The sequence below is a fragment of the Lampetra fluviatilis genome, chromosome 23, assembly GCF_964198595.1.
Source record: "Lampetra fluviatilis chromosome 23, kcLamFluv1.1, whole genome shotgun sequence".
In the NCBI taxonomy this organism is placed as follows: domain Eukaryota; kingdom Metazoa; phylum Chordata; class Hyperoartia; order Petromyzontiformes; family Petromyzontidae; genus Lampetra; species Lampetra fluviatilis.
Genome location: NC_136297.1, coordinates 4,817,416 through 4,835,779, shown reverse-complemented (window position 1 = coordinate 4,835,779; position 18,364 = coordinate 4,817,416). Strand labels below are relative to the sequence as shown.

At 46.4% G+C, this 18,364-nt stretch overlaps 2 protein-coding genes and 2 non-coding genes across 4 annotated transcripts; 3 read left to right on the top strand and 1 right to left on the bottom strand.

Moving 5' to 3' along the window:
* The first annotated feature begins 263 nt into the window (after window positions 1-263).
* RPS20 (ribosomal protein S20) lies at window positions 264-4,982 on the top strand. The gene is made up of 4 exons (XM_078866878.1): window positions 264-419; window positions 1,623-1,722; window positions 3,362-3,435; window positions 4,467-4,982. Exons 1-4 carry the CDS (start codon window positions 417-419, stop codon window positions 4,647-4,649), a joined length of 360 nt encoding a protein of 119 aa, XP_078723004.1. The 5' UTR covers window positions 264-416; the 3' UTR covers window positions 4,650-4,982.
* Window positions 667-733, top strand: LOC144940965 (small nucleolar RNA U54). The gene has a single exon (XR_013639178.1). It is a non-coding gene; the product is annotated as a small nucleolar RNA U54 (small nucleolar RNA).
* On the top strand, window positions 2,192-2,257 carry LOC144940964 (small nucleolar RNA U54). The gene has a single exon (XR_013639177.1). It is a non-coding gene; the product is annotated as a small nucleolar RNA U54 (small nucleolar RNA).
* Window positions 4,983-9,484: 4,502 nt separating the features above from the next.
* Window positions 9,485-15,501, bottom strand: RPS12 (ribosomal protein S12). Its single transcript, XM_078866877.1, has 6 exons — window positions 15,427-15,501; window positions 15,263-15,292; window positions 12,899-13,012; window positions 12,088-12,190; window positions 10,471-10,572; window positions 9,485-9,613 (listed from the first exon to the last, which is right to left on the bottom strand). Exons 2-6 carry the CDS (start codon window positions 15,277-15,279, stop codon window positions 9,554-9,556), a joined length of 396 nt encoding a protein of 131 aa, XP_078723003.1. The 5' UTR covers window positions 15,280-15,292; window positions 15,427-15,501; the 3' UTR covers window positions 9,485-9,553.
* Between the last annotated feature and the right edge of the window lie 2,863 nt (window positions 15,502-18,364).

Below are 18,364 nucleotides of genomic sequence, written 5' to 3'. Positions count from 1 at the left end.
TAACCGATTACCTCTCCCCCATCTCCCGTACCCTCACGTAAGATGGCCGCGGCGCCCAACAACCGGTGATCCCCCCACACATCGCTCGTAACCCTTACGTAAAATGGCCGCGGCACCGAACACTTAACCGTTAACCCCCCCATCTCCCGTACCCTCACGTAAGATGGCCGCCGCCTGTCTACGTTACGCGGTGATGTCACGGAACCCCTTGGCTGCCCCGCCTCCTCCCCCCCCCATCCCCCCTTCGCGTTATAAAAGCCGCCGCGTCACGTGACGCCGTCCCTTTCCCAAGCACCCCCGCGCGCAGCAGCAGCAGCACGAGGAGGAGCGAGACGCGTGCCCGGCTCACCGCTGTTCGTCGCTTCAGAGAGTTCATCTCATTGTCTGTGGGACGAATACGTCGGCCGGCGGTCACGATGGTGAGCGTCTCTCGCCTCGTGACCAGCACGCCACACTCGCTCGCGAATGGTGTTTGGTGTATCACGCGGTGCAAGTTGACGTGGTGGTGGTGGTGGATTTTAACGACTGGGTCCGCCATTGCGGCCTGTGTGATGCGAGCCCTTGGGCAGCAGGCATTGTAAGAGACGCACTTTCTCCCCGCGTTTTAAAAAAAAAAATATATATATATAAAGGATACGTTGACCCGTGGTGGTTGCGAGCGGCGTTTGGCTATGAGGATAAACCATATATATGACTTTGCGGTGATTCACCTATACGCTATTCTGAGCCAAACGCACCCAACGACAGCACGTGTGTGCAGCGATTCCAACATCCATCAGCCCCTTGCGCGGTCGATAAAGTAGGGTGTGGGATCAACAAGGAGACCTACGTTTTGGGTCTAGGATGTGATTTGGAATACTTTCTCGCGTGACAACTTTGTGTTCCTATATATTTTTGTGCTTTTTTTTTACTTTTACGTTCCGGCAGTTTTTATTTTCTTTGTCATCGCTATATGTATTTGGTCCCTGTATACAATTATTGCAGTGGTTATTAACCTGTGGGGTGCGAGATGCCCTTTATGGGGGTGCGAGAAATGCCCGCATTTTGTTTTCGAAGGTAAATCTAAACGCAAATTAAGCATGGCCACGTTAAGTTACAACTTTGTTTACTCAAACCTATGTATTTGTTAACATACATTTTTTTGCGAATTAGAACAAAAGGGGGGGGGGGGTGCAAGGCTGCAGCAGTCAAGGTTAAGAACCACTGAATTATTGTAAAGCGTTGTGGGATGCAATTAACATGAATTAAAATAATAAATTATTCAAATGCAATTACATATGATTGACGTCATGCACAGAAACGAGTGGTTTACTGGATTGTATTTTTAGTTTACTTAACGGATTAATCGCCCCAAATTTGCCCCTCGACATGAAGAATATATATAATTTATACATCTCATCAGCAACACAGGCATCCGAGAATGCATAATTTAAGCAGCTTCGGAATAATGCGAGCAAACTGGGCCTGTTTTTGACGTTCGTCATCGCATCAGCAGTTAGGCTTACTTGAACCAATTCTGGAGTACTGCCAGATGTTCATAGGCAATGGCCGTCTTGCTGTACATGTATGTTACGTGTTGGATATACAGTAGTGTGTAACCCGTGTGTGTGTGACTCCGCCAGGCATACAAAGACGCAGGCAAGGCTCCCGTGGACTCGGAGGTGTCCATCCATCGCATCCGCATCACCCTCACCAGCCGCAATGTCAAGTCTCTGGAGAAGGGTGAGTGGCCGCGGATTCTTGAATCCATCTGTGCGGAGTGTTGAGTGTGGATATGAAGCCAAACGCGCCCGCTAATGGGATTCATGGCCAAACATCCCCATGTAGTGTGACCCTCTTATTATTTTATTGCTGGTGGGCAGCCCATCCTATAAATCGTGTGACATGATACTTTATACGACTCACCTAAAGCCACTCACCAGTTAACGCAATGTTTTGTTGCTTCCCAATTGACACAACATCAGAGCGCTAGTAACTTTCGTAAACGTAACGTTCAAGGTAGCATTAAGCCAGAATCTAGAGTGCTAAGGCAAGTGTCTTTAGAACGGGTGGTGTTGACAGGTATCTATAAAAATGAGATCTTTATTACAGGTATTTCTAACAATGGTAACATTTGAACAGGGGATCGTTAATATCACAAGGTGTTGTTAACACGGTTAGCGGAGTTGACGCGGTAATAGCGAGCGGCGTTTGGCGATGAGGACAAACCACAGCTATGATTCACAGTGATTCACCTATACGCTATTCTGAGCCAAACACCTCCCACCGCTCGTGTTTGCCGAATTATCATCCCTCCGCGGCCGATAAAATGGTTACCGCTTTGTGGGAAACCAATCAACGAAATGTTGATTAATCTATTACATTTCGATTTAAAGCTTTCGTGACTGCAGGGATTCATCTTCTTGGTTCTTTCGGTAAAGTCACGTAGAAGGGAAATAATAAAAATAAACATAATAAAATAATTCTCACGACGTTTCGGCCACAACGCAAGCAGCCGTCCTCAGGTGAAGAACAGGTCTGTCACCTGAGGACGGCTGCTTGCGTTGTGGCCGAAACGCCGTGAGAATTATTTTATTATGTTTTATTTTTATTAATCTATTACAGTAGGTGCTTGCATTCACCGATAGGCGCTCGACTCCTGATAATTATTTGCCAAAACATGTTCCGTGGTGCCACAGTGGTTGGCATGCCGCACGATGAATCCAGTGACCTGTGGTTGATTTCCTGCCACGGCTAATATCAGTGACGAGTGATGGCTGAACCGGTAACCCACCTGCCCCCCCCCCCCCACCAGCATTCACCAAACCACACTGACCGTAACGTGCTGAAGTTGAAGTATGACAAAATAATATTCTTAGGTTTTTTTCGGTAAAGTCACGTAGGTGAAAAATAAAAATTAATAAAAATAAAATATAAATCACGACGTTTCGGAGGCAACACAAGCTTCCGTCTTCAGGTGGAACCGTCACAGCACGGTAGCTGTATCAAGTAAATGATAAATTCCAAGAAAACAGTCCTTGTATATATGCTGGTTGAGGGTGGGAGGAGCCAAGGTAGACCCTGAATATTATTTTTGTGAGGTTCGGTGCGGCTGAAGCACGCTGCTAGGAATGAGCCTTTGTTGTGTAAACTAGGTGCGGATGATGTAAAGGTGCGTGTAAATGGGAAATAACTCGCACGGTCTGCCAGGTGTGGGGGGAGTCTCTGATCCAGTGGTGGAGTGACAAAAGGGGGCTGTACATGTACAATGTTAACTTGCGCAGGTGCAGAGGAGGTGTGCGCAGTGCGGTCACTTGATTGGCAATAACTGCCTTTGCTGTCTTAATAATTTCCCTCCCCGGGGCGTCTGTCCGCTGCGCAGTCTGCGCCGACCTCATCCGTGGCGCCAAGGACAAGAATCTTCGCGTGAAGGGACCGGTCCGCATGCCCACCAAGGTGGGGCCTTCCTGCACCAGTTGCTCGCTGCTTTCTTCTTGCTTTAGTTATCATCACTATGAGACATCTCCTTTACCAGTGGCAAACTATAGTAATAGGTTTTACTGGTAGGAACGAAGTGAACCAGCCTACAATAGATTATATCGTCCGTCCGATGTCCGATTAGGTGTGGCAACATCGCCCCCTACTGCAAACACTTGGCAGGACCCTACAAAAACCTTTAGACTCAGTGAGGCTTTCCTGGCTAAACAAGTGTAACATTCCCTTATAATTCCCTGAGATAGTTTTTAATTAAAACATTAAAATTAAAAATTAACTCAGCGGCCTAAAGCCTACAGCTAGGCCTAAAGCCTAGAACTAGGCCTCAAACTCTCCCTTCGTATCGTACCCCCGCCATTTCATTTTATTATAGCCATTCATTTGTTCGTTCCTACCAGCCCACCCCGCAGGGACCTGTTTACCCTTTCAACTGGTACAAAAACTGACACCTTTATACAAGGCATCATGTTTGCAATAACCACAATACAAGCAGTCAAAATGCAAACAAAAAGAAACAACTCTGATGATGATAACAGGACAGTGCATATCATTATCATCATCAGAGTTGTTTCTTTTTGTTTGCATTTTGACTGCTTGTGTTGTGTGCATTGCAAACATGATGCCTTGTATAAAGGTGTCAGTTTTTGTACCAGTTGAAAGGGTAAAAACCTATTACTACTTTATTTATCATCGTTCCATTTTTTTTTTTCCAGGCAGATAGTCGATCTTTGCAGTTTTGGTTGCACAACTTCTCTGCTTCTGCTCCCTAAGACTATGTCTGGGTATCTAGGACAAGTGCAAGATTTCGTTTCACTGTGCAGAAACTATGCAAAACAAAACTTTGGATCAGATTGATCTGACAATCGGGAACACATCCCTCCCGTGAAAGACGGCGATGGTTTTGGGGAGGTCTCCATTCGGCGCTGGGATAGTTTCACGGCTGGTGACAGTGGCGACAGCGACGGTGGTGATGATGTCGCTGCTTTGTGCAGGTGCTGCGCATCACAACGCGCAAGACCCCGTGCGGTGAGGGCTCCAAGACGTGGGATCGCTTCCAGATGCGTATCCACAAGCGGCTCATCGACCTGCACAGCCCCTCCGAGATCGTCAAGCAGATCACCTCCATCAGCATCGAGCCAGGCGTCGAGGTGGAGGTCACCATCGCCGACGCTTAGGCTCTCGCCCGATGACTCGCTCACTCACCCGATCGCTCACCCACCCGTTTGATTGCTCGCTCGTGTAAGCGCGTGCTTGTGCGTTTGATTACGTAAAGGAACACTCGGGTGGGCCTGCGTGACCACGTACTCGCACATTGTGTACACCGTACTCACACTGAGTAAGCATAGCGCGCGCGTGCACACAACAGTGTACACGTTGTACGCTAACGCGGGATGGTGTTGCGTCGGGCAGTGAGTGCAGCGGAAACCGAGTGCCATCGAGCAGTGGAGAACCGATGCCCACGTGCATTTGTTAAAAGAATTTGAAAAATAAAAATGAAAAATTTTGAAGTGTCTTGTTTGCTTGTTGGTTGATAGTGTTTGGTGTGTTTTTTTTCATCCTGATCGTGTAAAGCATATGTAATAATCCTTCTTGAGACGGCTTCGGAATCAGTCCTTTTTATTTCCACTTCCACAAATACACTTTACTCACACACTCTCCGTTGCTGGCAGACAACGGAGAGAGGGCAGACTTCACACCAAGTCCCCACCGCGCACGTGGCACCCAGAGCCCCCGTACGCGTGTGACCCTGCTCTTGTCGTTCCCAAGTCTGCTCTCGATCATTCTCTCTCTTAATCCCTTCGTCACGTGGTACCCCCCAGCCAATCCTCCATGGACAGCCTTGACCGTTCTCGATGGTTCCCTGTCAATCCCGGGACCACGCCTCTGATCCGGCTCCCCATTAGCTGGGGCCCCGAATGGCCAGGCCAATCACCCCTGCTGACATGCCGTGATCATGCCGGGGCCATGCTCCCTGTCTCAACCCTTATTGGCTACAAAGCAGGACCGGCAAGCCAATCCCCACGTGAACCCTCTATGGCTGTTATTACACATACATTTGTGAAAAGGCCAGTTGGCTGAAACGCCAGGCTCTTGCTGACGTGAAAACTTGTTTTATTGTTTTTTCTTGAAATAAGTTAGGACTTTAACTTGCACAAATGGAACCGCATTTGCCAGTAGCAAAATATGAAAATTTATTTTTTACCCTTTTATTTGGCAACAAAACTGACACCTTTTTTTACAAGGAGTCATGTTTGCATTGACCACAATACCCGCAGTCGGAATGCAAACAAAAAACAACTGATAATGTAGGCACTGTCCTTGAAATTGATTGGCCCACACCCGAGACAGCTTTCCTTAGAGCCTAGTCTCAATTTCAAGGACAGTGCATACATCAGAGTTATGTTATTTGTTTGCATTTCCGACTGCAGGTTTTGTGGTCAATGCAAACATGACTCCTTGTAAAAAAAGGTGTCGGTTTTGTTGCCAGATAAAAGGGTAAAAAACGAATTATCAGACTTAAATTAATGGATGACTTGTATACCAATTAAACTAATAAATGCCCCCTGGTGGACTGCTATGATCTGTTGGCTGTCCAGCTGCTATGCACATGCCTCAACTCTCGGCGTGTGCAGTCCTCAGAATCAGAATATTTCGACTACAAGAATCCAATAAGCTATTAAACTTTCACGGATGTCCGGTATGGGTGGGTCAGCAAGTTACGACATACTCTTGTGTGGAAACCTCAAAAGGTCCGAGGGCTGAGTCAACCTCCAACCACGATGTGAACGCTCAACCTGCCGATTGTGGCCCACTGACTCTACCGCTGAGCCACCATGCTCGCCTCGTGGTGGAATGTGTCCACTCATTGTCAAAGCTCGGTGCACGATTGGACGTAGAAATATTGTGAGGTTACTTCTAGACTTCACTGCTATCAACAGAGCCAAACTATAACATCAAGAAAGATGACGGTAACGCCAGATTCATAGAGCCAGAATAAGGCTATGTTAAGGGTAAAACACTTGAAACACGAGTCGGATGACATGCTTTATTCGGAACTGAGAAACCCGCCTCTGGCTTGGCTCGGAGCCATGCTGGAGCCAGCTCTCGAGTATGGGTCACAAGCATGCTCAATATTTCTAGATTTGAAGCTTTCGTGACTGCAAGGATTCATACTGTTAGGTTTTTTCGGTAAAGTCACGTAGGTAAAAAATAAAATTAAAAGTTAATAAAAGCAATAATGGAAATAAAATAATAAATCACGACGTTTTCGGAGGCAACACAAGTCTCCGTCATCAGGTGGGACCGTCACAGCTAAAATTGATGCAAAAAAAAAATTGATGCAGTCATTTTAGCTGTGACGGTCCCACCTGATGACGGAGACTTGTGTTGCCTCCGAAACGTCGTGATTTATTATTTGATTTCCATTATGACTTTTATTAACTTTTATTTTTTACCTACGTGACTTTACCGAAAAACCCTAACAGTATGCTCAATATTCACATGAGTTGAGCCAGAGCCAAGGATGAGCCGCTTACTCCTCTGCCGTCGAAAGCAACCGAGAGGGGGAGGGAGGGACAAGCCGGAGCTAAGCCGTGACTCAAGAACACGGACGCCCCATTGACGTGTCACGTTCGTATCTTAGCGTTACAGCTCGGTTAGGGTCTCTCGCGGTTCTGCCCAAAGTTATCCGGGCCGAAGAATCACAGAGCCGCACAATGCGGACAAGCCGGCCTGCAATGAGCATCACCTGGTCGTCATTTTTGGATGCACGACGGACGGACACAATAATCCCCTGTGGGCTGGTGGAACCAGTGGGTTCCTACCAGTATTAACGACTGCACAGCTCTGCTCTCTCTCTGGATGTCTTCCCTCTCTACTGCCGTGACTCTTCCACCGTCGCGTCTCTCTCTCTCTCTCCACGCTCGCCGCTGGCTGGCGGCGAATTTTCTAATGAAGATAACATTTTAAGTTAATGAGAAACCGCTGCAAGTCTGATTTGTGCCTCGGGCGAGGTCTCGGAGCGGCTGTGAAGGCATCCGATATTCCTTCAATGCGATGAGCTTCGCATTGCAGCCACGCCGTTTGCGACCCATTCAGGGCGATGAAAAAGGCACCCATGGCTGCAATGACGATGTCACAACGCTAGGTTGCACTGTGCAGACATCACAGGTGATGGTCTACACTCTACACGCTCGACGCTTTTGCAGTGTCCAAGGGGTTATATGGTGTGGCCTGGATGGTCATGGTGACCGCATTTGAATGCTTTGTTTATAAATGCCTACCATTAAAGATAAGAGTTGTATCACTTTCACCGTAAGGCCAATAACATTAGAAGTTTTTCTTAAAACAAATTTTCAGATCACAACAGCGCCTCCTAGTGGAAATGTCACGAGCCGCCACCGCTTGCCTGGTATGCAGTGGTCGTTGATTCAGCCACAAGTCTTGAATATTACAGGTAGGAACAGCAGTTCCACACTGCCCACCAGGGATTGTCCGTCTGTCGTGCATAGCCTCGCCCTCGATTTGTATTTCAGAGCGCTTCGGGCAGGCTCGGCACCACGTGGCGTGCCACCCCACGCAGCTTGTGCCACGTATCGCAAGAATGTGCTGTCCAACAAAGTTCCTACCTGCCCATTGCGAAGGAACGTGTTTGGAGTTTGCATGCTTTATACTCTTTGTCTTTTCGGTAAAGTCACGTAGGTAAAAAATGAAATTAATAAAATAGAAATAAAATAATAAAAATCACGTTTCGGAGGCAACACAAGTCTCCGTCATCAGGTGGGACCGTCACAGCTAGATTTGCTGTATCAAGTGAGGCAGGGATTCCAAGATACAAGTTCTTAAATACAAGTTAAGGGGGAGCTAATCAGAATGTGGTAGCCAATGAATGGAACGTATTAGGAGGGGGGGGGTGGGGCTAAAAGAGAGCACGATGTGTACATGTTTGTGCACAAGCACCTGTTGGTGCACATGATAGAAGAGAACGAAAATGCCCATGTTTTTACCAGTGTTGGCTGACAAATCAAATACGCATGCTTTCACCACTGTTGTGCGGATTTTTTGCCGGGTCCTCCCGTTTTCCCTCCACATTTACAAACATGTTTTAGAGTATTTGGCCGCTCTACATTTTTTACCAGACGCATGCAAAGGTGTGCTGCTCAGACAACTCGCATCTACGTGCATTTTGTGCAACCAAATTGCACTTACAATGCTCTCAGCCTTGTCTAGACCACCAGCTCAAAAGAACTATTATCGTTTAGGCCACCATTATCAAAGGGAGTTGATGTGACCATCCCATTATTTCTAATGATAAACTCATAACACCATGCCCTTGAAAATCATATAGTTGTTTCCAGGCAATGGACATTCTCACATTTATGTTCTATGGAGACGTACCCGTTGCCTGAAACGCGGCCTATTACGTATATTTCCTTGTAAGGTCACAATGTTTTTGACTAACGTGTTGAGTTTCTTGTTGTCATTTGTGCTTATGCACCAGATAACACTGGTCAACAAAAAAACATTTTTTTCTGGCCTGGACTTTTGCAGCTGTTTGACTAATTTCAGGGTGCCGATTCCAAATCTGATCTCAGATTTGCTCCATCACATCTCATTTTTATGCTAGCGGCATACCCCATTTCATTGATTTTACCCAAAATTAACTCCGTCACTTATGATTGCAAGTTGTTGCGAGTCAATGACTGCTTTAGTGTTAAAATATGGTGCTATATTTTTAGGATAGTGTGTTTATAATATAATTTTATGTAGATATCCACATTTATTTAATATTTTTCTTCTGCAGTTTTTATTGAAAATCCAATATATCTCAAAAACCTGATGTGATAGACAAAAACTGATGCCAGATTTGGAATCGGCACCCCAAAATTACCTTAAAACCGTTGGAATACCTTATGCCAAAAAAAGTGTGTTGACCAGTGTAATGTGGCGTTCATGAGGTTGTGTAACGCGTTTCGAAGAGCTAAACAAACACAACAGGAGGGAGACGGCGGCAGGTTGAGTGACACTTTTATTGTTCCATCGCGATCGTCGGGACGATGCAGGAGCAGCAGCAAGAGCTTCACTTGCCCTTGAAGTACTCCTCCAGCACGTCCTTGGCTTGCGTCTCCTTGCCGTAGTCCTGCAGAGAAGCGCACGCGAAAACACAAATACAAAGATCACCCATGTAGCCTACACAGGCCGTTTGGGGCAAGTGCGGTGAAACAAGCGCGCCTATGAAGGCCGGCACGGCGCAGGTTTGAGGGGACGGGGAAGTGCACGCGAGAACACAAATACAAAGATCACCCATGTAGCCTACACAAGCCGTTTGGGGCAAGTGCGGTGAAACAAGCACGCCTATGAAGGCCGGCACGGCGCAGGTTTGAGGGGACGGGGAAGCGCACGCGAGAACACAAATACAAAGATCACCCATGTAGCCTACACAGGCCGTTTGGGGCAAGTGCTGTGAAAGCAAGCGCCTATGAAGGCCGGCATGGTGCAGGTTTGAGGGGATGGGGAAGCGCACGCGAGAACACAAATACAAAGATCACCCATGCAGCCTACACAGGCCGTTTGGGGCAAGTGCTGTGAAAGCAAGCGCCTATGAAGGCAAGGCACGGCCGCAGGTTTGAGGGGGTGAGTGGTGTCGCCCAGCAGTATCGATGTTAACAAACGCAACACCAGGTAGTACTCATTTAAGGCAGTCGACCTACGGAGGGCCCAGGGTCTGGTAGGACATTCATCACTGTTAGTCTGAGCTGCGAATATAACTCGGCTCGTTACGTTGGCAACGCATTACGCTAACACTCCCTAGTACGAAAAAAAACAAACGTGCAAAAATCCTCGTGATTACATGCTGGGACGCACCAGTCCGTTACATTACAGGAGGACTCACAAATGAGCATGCACGAACACACACGAACGAACACACACGCGCACACATGAACACAACGCTCGTGATGACACGCTGGGCCGCTGAGTCCCACTTATCTTACGTACCTTCACGACCACGCAGCTGCATCCGACCACCTTGCGTGGTTTCCCCTCGCGGTCGATCTTGCAGAGCCCCGACCACTCGCCAAGCTTCTTGTTATCGTCCACCTGTGTTGTGCATCAACACCATCATCGTCGTCATCGTTAGCGTCAGTTCCACTGCTACCACCATAACAATCATCACTGCCACCATCATTAACGTCACTAAATACTACCATCAAAACAAAAATCCCCCGTAACATTTAAAATATTTTTGGGGCAAGTGCAGTTAGCGAGCATCCATTAAGACCAACGCAGCTCATGAAGTTGTGGTTGGCCAGCACCATGTCTGGCCACCTTTGTCTCCCTCATGATATTGACACACCGCACCAGGTAATCTCTTTAAGGCCGATTCGCCATAGGGGGAGACCCAGGAATGGTTTAGATATGTCACGGATGTTGGTCCTGAACGGGAATCAAACTCGGGTAGTCGGGTTCAGAGTGGACCCTGGGGGGGGGGACAAACCACGTTGCTGCTCAGAAGACGTTCTCACTCATAGAGGAGTGATTGGGAATCCGACGTCAAGTTCATCAACACAGCTACGCGGGTACTGGGCCTAGAGAGCCCTGGTGTGGCACCAGGAGCCCTCATAAATAAAAGCAGGCTTCAACCCGACTCAAAGAACCAGGCGCATTAACAACAAAGCCTACACCATCCTAAGGAGTATCTGAGTTTGGCTCTAAGAACCTGAAGCATTAACTTTAAAACTATTGGGACTTGTGTTTTAATCTGCCTCCAAAAACATCAGGTGTTGCTCCACAAACATAAATGTACGTTGTAGTCCCATCAGCCTTTCTTGGTTTTCCAGACCAATGTTATCCAGCAGCATTTGCTTAAGCGAGCAAACTGTTGACCAGGTTTCGACATTTTTGGTTCTTTCGGTAAAGTCACATAGAAAGGAAATAATAAAAATATAAAACTATAAAAATTCTCACGACGTTTCGACTGCAACACAAGCAATCATCATCAGGTGTGAAATCCACAGCAAGAAAATTGTCTTGCTGATAATTTTCTTGCTGTGGATTTCACACCTGATGATTGCTTGTGTAGCAGTCGAAACGTCGTGAGAATTGTTATTGTTTATATTATTTATTATTTCCCTTCTACGTGACTTTACCGAAAGAACCAAGAATATGAATCCCTGCAGTCACGAAAGCTTTAAATCAGGTTTCGACAATCTAGGTCGATCAACAGACAGGTTTGTTAAACAAATGCTGCTGCATTACAAGATGTCCGCATACAAATACATACTTAATTGCTCTAGACGCACCCAAATCACCCTGGCAAGAGGCAATGTTGTTTCACGGCTCTCATTGGGTTCATTGCAAACTCCACACATTACGACAATAACATTGTGTGGCTATAAAAATAAAAACGCCTAGAATGGGTGACGTTCCAGGTAATGGCCCTTCTTCACAACATGTTACATTATTTGTCCTTGTAAGGCCAGTGTTATTATTGATGCACGTGTCGAGGTTGTTCATCGCGCTCACGCACCACTACCAACACAGCAGCAGCGTCGCCAAATATACATGCGCTACCGAATCTCCCGGGATAAAGGACGCACAATCCAGCCAACGGACCTTGATGAGGTTGATCTGGTGCTCGTTGCACAGGGCCTCCACCAGCTTCACGTACATGGGCTCATCGCAGTTGCTGGCGAGGACGCACAGATGGGCGTGCCGCCTGCACACGCAAACACGACACCGCGGCAAAGTTAAAACACAAGAACCATTTGCCGCTTCTTCGTATTGGCCGATGTTGTCATAAGAGCCAGAACTGCGATATTACATCGAGGTGGGCGAGCTGGATAGTTGCGTCAAGAGTAGGACGTCACAACAGCGCTAGAGCCAGGCAATGTGCACTCTGAAGCAAGAGCACTGATACGGCACGCTCGCAACACAACCGGAGTATTGTACACATTAAACAATCACACACGGAAAAGCATGCGTACGCACGCAACACGGAATAATGCACGTACACGCAATATCACGCAAAATATATCAGCAAAGGGTAGCATCACTGCCATTATTATCACACCAGAGCGAAAACAAAGATCCCCCCCCTGCGTAGCCTTAAACTTTTGTGCAAGTGCTGTTAGGGAACACCTCTGAAGGCCGGCACGGTACACGAGCGTGTGGGTGGCCAACACCACGCCCGACCGCGTTCATCTCCCTAGTGGCGCTGTTTACACATCACGCTGCACCACTGCTCCCCACTTGAGCACATCCTCACAACCACGCGCACAAAGGCCAATGAGCACAAGCACGACACGTGAGCTGTTGAGGTTGTTATCTGGTGCCGAGGCCTTTAGATATTGAAGGTGTGTGGCTGCGGCTATTATTTTGTAAGCGTGGCCGCGGTGGCATCTGCACACTGCCGCTCGCTCCTCACTTGTCGAGGGCCTTTGCCGCCTCGCGGAGACCGCGGGCGAGTCCGTCGTGGATCAGCGCCGTCTTTAGAACCTCCTGCAAGGCCGTGTTCACGTCCATGGGTCCGCCGCTGACACTGAGGACGCACGCGCAGTGACACACGCACACGTGAGAGGAGAGTTATACTAAACTATTGCAAACAATATAGCTGAGTTAAATTTCGATTTAAAGCTTTCGTGACTGCAGGGATTCATCTTCTTGGTTCTTTCGGTAAAGTCATCACGTAGAAGGGAAATAATAAAAATAAAACATAATAATTCTCACGACGTTTCGGCCACAACGCAAGCAGCCGTCCTCAGGTGAATAACAGGTCTGTCGGAAAGACAGCGTGACTTTACCGAAATAACCAAGAAGATGAATATAGCGGCGCTTCGTGGCGGCGATGGCGTGTACACGTGTTGTAGGAGTATATCGTCAGTGATCATCTTCATCATAATTATCATCAATGCTATACTGTGGAATTAACCTCATCGTAAATCCGTGAGTCTGCTACGCAATCGCTTTTTAGTACTCGGCAGAGTATGCGTTGCTGGTAACGTACCAGTGAAAGTGACACCAGTACGATACTAAACTTTTTATTTTACCAGGCAAAGCCCACTGGGCTACACAGCTCTTTTTCAGAAGAGACCTGGCTGATCACGTGCTCATTAAGAGCAGCCAATTACTCGAACCTACTGGGGACACGTTCGTGCAGATGCAGTGGCACACGTGAGTGGAGACAATTCGAACACATCCAGTGGACCTACCCCGCTGCTGCTCAGAAGACGTTCTCACTCATCGAGGAGTGATTGGGAATCCGACGTCAAGTTCATCAACACAGCTACGCGGGTACTGGGCCTAGGAAGCCCTGGTGTGGCACCACGAGCCCTCGTCAAAAAAAGTGTGCCGTTCCTGGCCCTTCCCCCCCTCAACCATTATATATACGGGGTGGTATGTCTTGTGATCTCTCATTTACTTGATACAGCTGTCGTGGCTGTGACGGTTCCACCTGAAAACGGAGGCTTGTGTTGCTTCCAAAACGTCGTGATTTTTTATTGTTTTATTTTACGTTTATTAATTTACATTTTTTTACCTACGTGACTTTACCGAAAAAACCTAAGAATATGAATCCTTGCAGTCACGAAAGCTTCAAATCTAGAATAAAAGGAGGCTTCAGCTTGGCTCAAAGAACCTGGCGCACTAGCAACAAAGCCTACAACATCATCGTGAGGGTATCCCCGAGTTTGGCTCCGAAACCCTCGAGAAACTCTTAAAACTATCGCGACTCGTGTGTATTAATCTGCCTCCGAAAACTACCGTGATCACAAATCCATCGAGTGCTACTCCACAAACATAAATGTACGTTTCGATTTAAAGCTTTCGTGACTGCAGGGATTCATATTCTTGATTCTTTCGGTAAAGTCACGTAGAAGGGATTATTTTGGCTTCCGACACCGATTTTATCCAGCAGAATTTTGCTTAAGCGAGCAAACTGTTAAGTGTGAACAAACGCCTAGAAAGCCCTCTCGTGTGTGGCTCTACCTGGGGAATGAAAACTGTACCCCCCCCCTCCACGAAGTGCTCTTGCCAATAACATCTGGTTGTCAGACCAATTGTATTTTTGTTTGCATACACGTGGGGGCCTTTGTTGGCGAAACTAATCTGCCACTCAAAGCGCAATCACATTCATACTCAACATGGCATAATAAAAGGCTAAACAATATATGTTGAAACACGTTTGCGTACATATACATGCGAGGAATACAATTCTGCTGATATTTGAAAAGAACAAATACTTTGGGGCTACGCGCCTCGCACATGAACACAGAACTTTAATAGGTCACAAGTTAACCTCAGTCTGGGCCCTCAATAATTCACAACGGAAATGTAAAATGTTACGAGGGCTACTTAGTCGGCTTGCTATACGGACCTCAATAATTATAACGCAACGATTGGAATCCAGAGAGCCCTTAACTCTGGCACCGCGAGCCATGGGGCACAGCACTTTGGGACTACTAAAGCAGCCCGAGTCGGACTATGAATCTGAAACTTTAACGATGATAATTGAAACCACAAATATGTCCTTAAGTCTCAAGAGCAGACTCGAAAACTCAGCTTACACGACGCCTCACGTGCCACCAGGGAAACCTAAGAATCGTACACAACCTCACGTTTATTTCTAAACTTCGTTAACAAGTTCCCAGATTCCTGCTCAACGATGGCTACAATTAATAGCTGGGGTGGGTGGCTTGAGGGGGGAACGCAAACTCGTCCCATTACAATGCTCGGGTCAACTTTATAGGTCCGCGCGTTATCAACTCGGGTATGTAAAGCAGTGAACACTTACGCCTCCGCCTCCGCCATTTCGCTCGTTCACCTGCGAAAACAAAGGCGACGTGATGAGTGGGGCTGCTCGCCGCGACACCGAGGCGCGCGTACATGGCGACGAAACGCGCGGATGGTGTCGGATGGAGGCGGATGGCGCGCGATGGAACGGAGAGGAAAACTCACTAATGGCTTCCTCGGCTGCCGGGCACGGGAGAGAGAGAAGGCGGACGTGACGTCACTCTTTATATGTAGTGGGGGGAGGCAGTGCCTGCGTGACGTCATGTAACCCGTAGAGTGTTCTGAGCGTGACGTCACGCACTCGTATACCGGGACGGATTACCGGGAAAGGGTTGCGACGTCACGTTCCATCGAGCACGCGGTGGTTGTACTGACGTCATGAAACGCGGTCCTACCGAATACTTATGACGTAATTTTTCCATACACTTTAGCCATAATATATTTGTAAACGTGAAAACATGCACAGTACTATAATAGAGTTTTATTTGGGTTAGATCGCGTAAATATATTAATATATAAACTGGTATACAGGAGGCTCATGGGTTCAATCCCGACCCTGATACCTGTATATTTGGAGTTTGCATTTCCTCCCCGTGGTCGCGTGGATTTTTCTCCGGGTCCTCCGGTTTTCAACCTCCACGTTTAGAAGTATGCCTTGAGAGTATTCGGCTACTATACATTGCCACGCGGTAAGCCACTTGGTTGAGCTGTCATTTGTGGCCAAGTCGCTTCTGGAAAAAAAGAGCTGCACACAACTCAGTGGGCCTTACGTGGTCACAAAAAATATAGTTTCATCTTCTTGGTTCTTTCGGTAAAGTCACGTAGAAGGGAAGTAATAAAATAATAAAAACAAAACGTAATATTATTATTTGGCATTCCTTTCCTTTGTTAATGCTAATCCCTGCACCCCCCCTTGGTGCTCTTCATCCTGCATAGTGCGTGGGCATGGTATGACTTTGAAGCCCCCCCGCCCCCTGCGCATTTCCCATGTATATGCTAAACTCATCTTGATATGCACATTCTTTTTGTTAAGGCGCTCTTCTACCACCCCCAACCCAGCTTATATGTAAGTTCCTAGCTTGAAGTGTCTCATTCTTCACCTGAGGACGGCTGCTTGCGTTGTGGCCGAAACGTCGTGAGAATTGTTTAATTTTATTATGTTTTATTTTTATTATTTTATTACTTCCCTTCTACGTGACTTTACCGAAAAAACCAAGAAGATGAATCCCTGCAGTCACGAAAGCTTTAAATCGAAAATTATTATTTTATTTTATTATATATTTTTTTTTATTACTTCCCTTCTACGTGACTTTACCTAAATAACCAAGAAGATGAATCCCTGAAGTCACGAAAGCTTTAAATTGAAAATATAGTTTAGTTGGAAAGTGTAAAAATCGCTAGATTTGAAGCTTTCGTGACTGCAAGGAATCATCTTCTTAGGTTTTTTTTTTTTCGGTAAAGTCACGTAGAAAGTAAAATAAAATAAAAACAAAAATCACGACGTTTCGGAGGCAACACAAGTCCCCGTCATCAGGTGGGACCGTCACAGCCAGATTAGCTGTATCAAGACTTGACTCCGAAACGTCGTGATTTTTGTTTTTATTTTATTTTACTTTCTACGTGACTTTACCGAAAAAAAAAAAAACCTAAGAAGATGTAAAAATCGCCACGTGGGAGAAAAAAGGAGACATCGCCAGGTAAACACCGCCACGTGGGGATATCTTAGACATCGTAAACATCTTGGTTCTTTCGGTAAAGTAACGTAGAAGGGAAGTAGTAAAATAATAAAAATAAAACATAATAAAATAATTCTCACGACGTTTCGGCCACAACGCAAGCAGCCGTCCTCAGGTGAAGAACAGGTCTGTCGGGAAGACAGCGTCTGATTATTTTATTGTTTTATTTTTATTATTGTATTATTTCCCTTCTACGTGACTTTACCGAAAGAACCAAGAAAATGAATCCCTGCAGTCAGGAAAGCTTTAAATCGAAAAATCGTAAACATCGTAAACATCGCCACGTGGGAAACAAAGGAGGCCAGGCGCGGGTGCTAGCCACCCATTCCCTCGTGTGCCACCGTGCCGGCCTTCATAGCTGCTATTCCCTAACAGCACTTGCCCCAACAGTCTGTTAAGGCTATACGTGGCATCTTTGTCTTTGGTGGTTGCTACGATTTACAGAATTCAGCTATTTCTAGATTCGAAGCTTTCGTGACTGCAATGATTCATACTCTTAGTTATTTCGGTAAAGTCACGTAGGTAAAAATGAAATAAAAATTAATAAAAATAAAACAATAAAAATCACGACGTTTCGGAGGCAACACAAGCTTCCGTCTTCAGATATTTTGCTGTGACTGTTTCACCTGAAGACGGAAGCTTGTGTTGCCTCCGAAACGTCGTGATTTTTATTTAATTTTATTTTTATTAATTTTAATTTCATTTTTACCTACGTGACTTTACCGAAAGAACTGAGTAGAATTCAGCTACGCACCGTTTCCACAAGAGGGCAGTGTTGCTGTTCTGTGGGTACGCTCCCTCCGTGACTCTCCAATACGATGAAAGATCTACAGATATTGACGATTATCGCGATAATATCAGCCCCCCCCAAAAGCATTGTTAATTGAATTATATTAAGCGCTTGTCTTGGTTTGTTTAATGTGCTTTGGTGAACTTCACCTGGAGTTGACTCATCACAAACCTTGCCACGTGACCAAAATAACATTAAATAACCCGATGTGTGTCCTGACTTTTGTGGCCACCCTATGGACAAACTCGACGCGTTTGGGCATGCAGGGAAATATATAATGCCCGACGTTTCGGGGCAATGGCCCTTCTTCACAGCAAATAGAGAGTACTCTCCTTTTGAGTTATTTGTTGCAGCGAATATCACGAACTACAATTACATATTTAAGACGAATCAAATGAGCCGCTGTAAATATCTATTTCTAAATCCGCTTCTGGGAATTGCCCTTCGATTTACACGTGAGCTGAACTAATGACAAAATAAGTGGCATTGCCCGAAACGTCGTCTGCTATTATATTCGTTGTATTTTAAGGTCCCATGCGCGGTGTTATTGACACGGAATGTGTTGAATTTTGTTTGC

What these genes read in the sequence shown, in the direction of transcription:
- RPS20 (XM_078866878.1), top strand. An exon ending in TGTCAAGTCTCTGGAGAAGG is followed by an intron (nt 1,723 to 3,361) that starts GTGAGTGGCCGC and finishes TCCGCTGCGCAG; the next exon opens with TCTGCGCCGACCTCATCCGT. An exon ending in CGGTCCGCATGCCCACCAAG is followed by an intron (nt 3,436 to 4,466) that starts GTGGGGCCTTCC and finishes TGCTTTGTGCAG; the next exon opens with GTGCTGCGCATCACAACGCG.
- RPS12 (XM_078866877.1), bottom strand. An exon ending in ACCAGATCAACCTCATCAAG is followed by an intron (nt 10,573 to 12,087) that starts GTCCGTTGGCTG and finishes TGCACAACACAG; the next exon opens with GTGGACGATAACAAGAAGCT. An exon ending in GCAGCTGCGTGGTCGTGAAG is followed by an intron (nt 9,614 to 10,470) that starts GTACGTAAGATA and finishes GCTTCTCTGCAG; the next exon opens with GACTACGGCAAGGAGACGCA.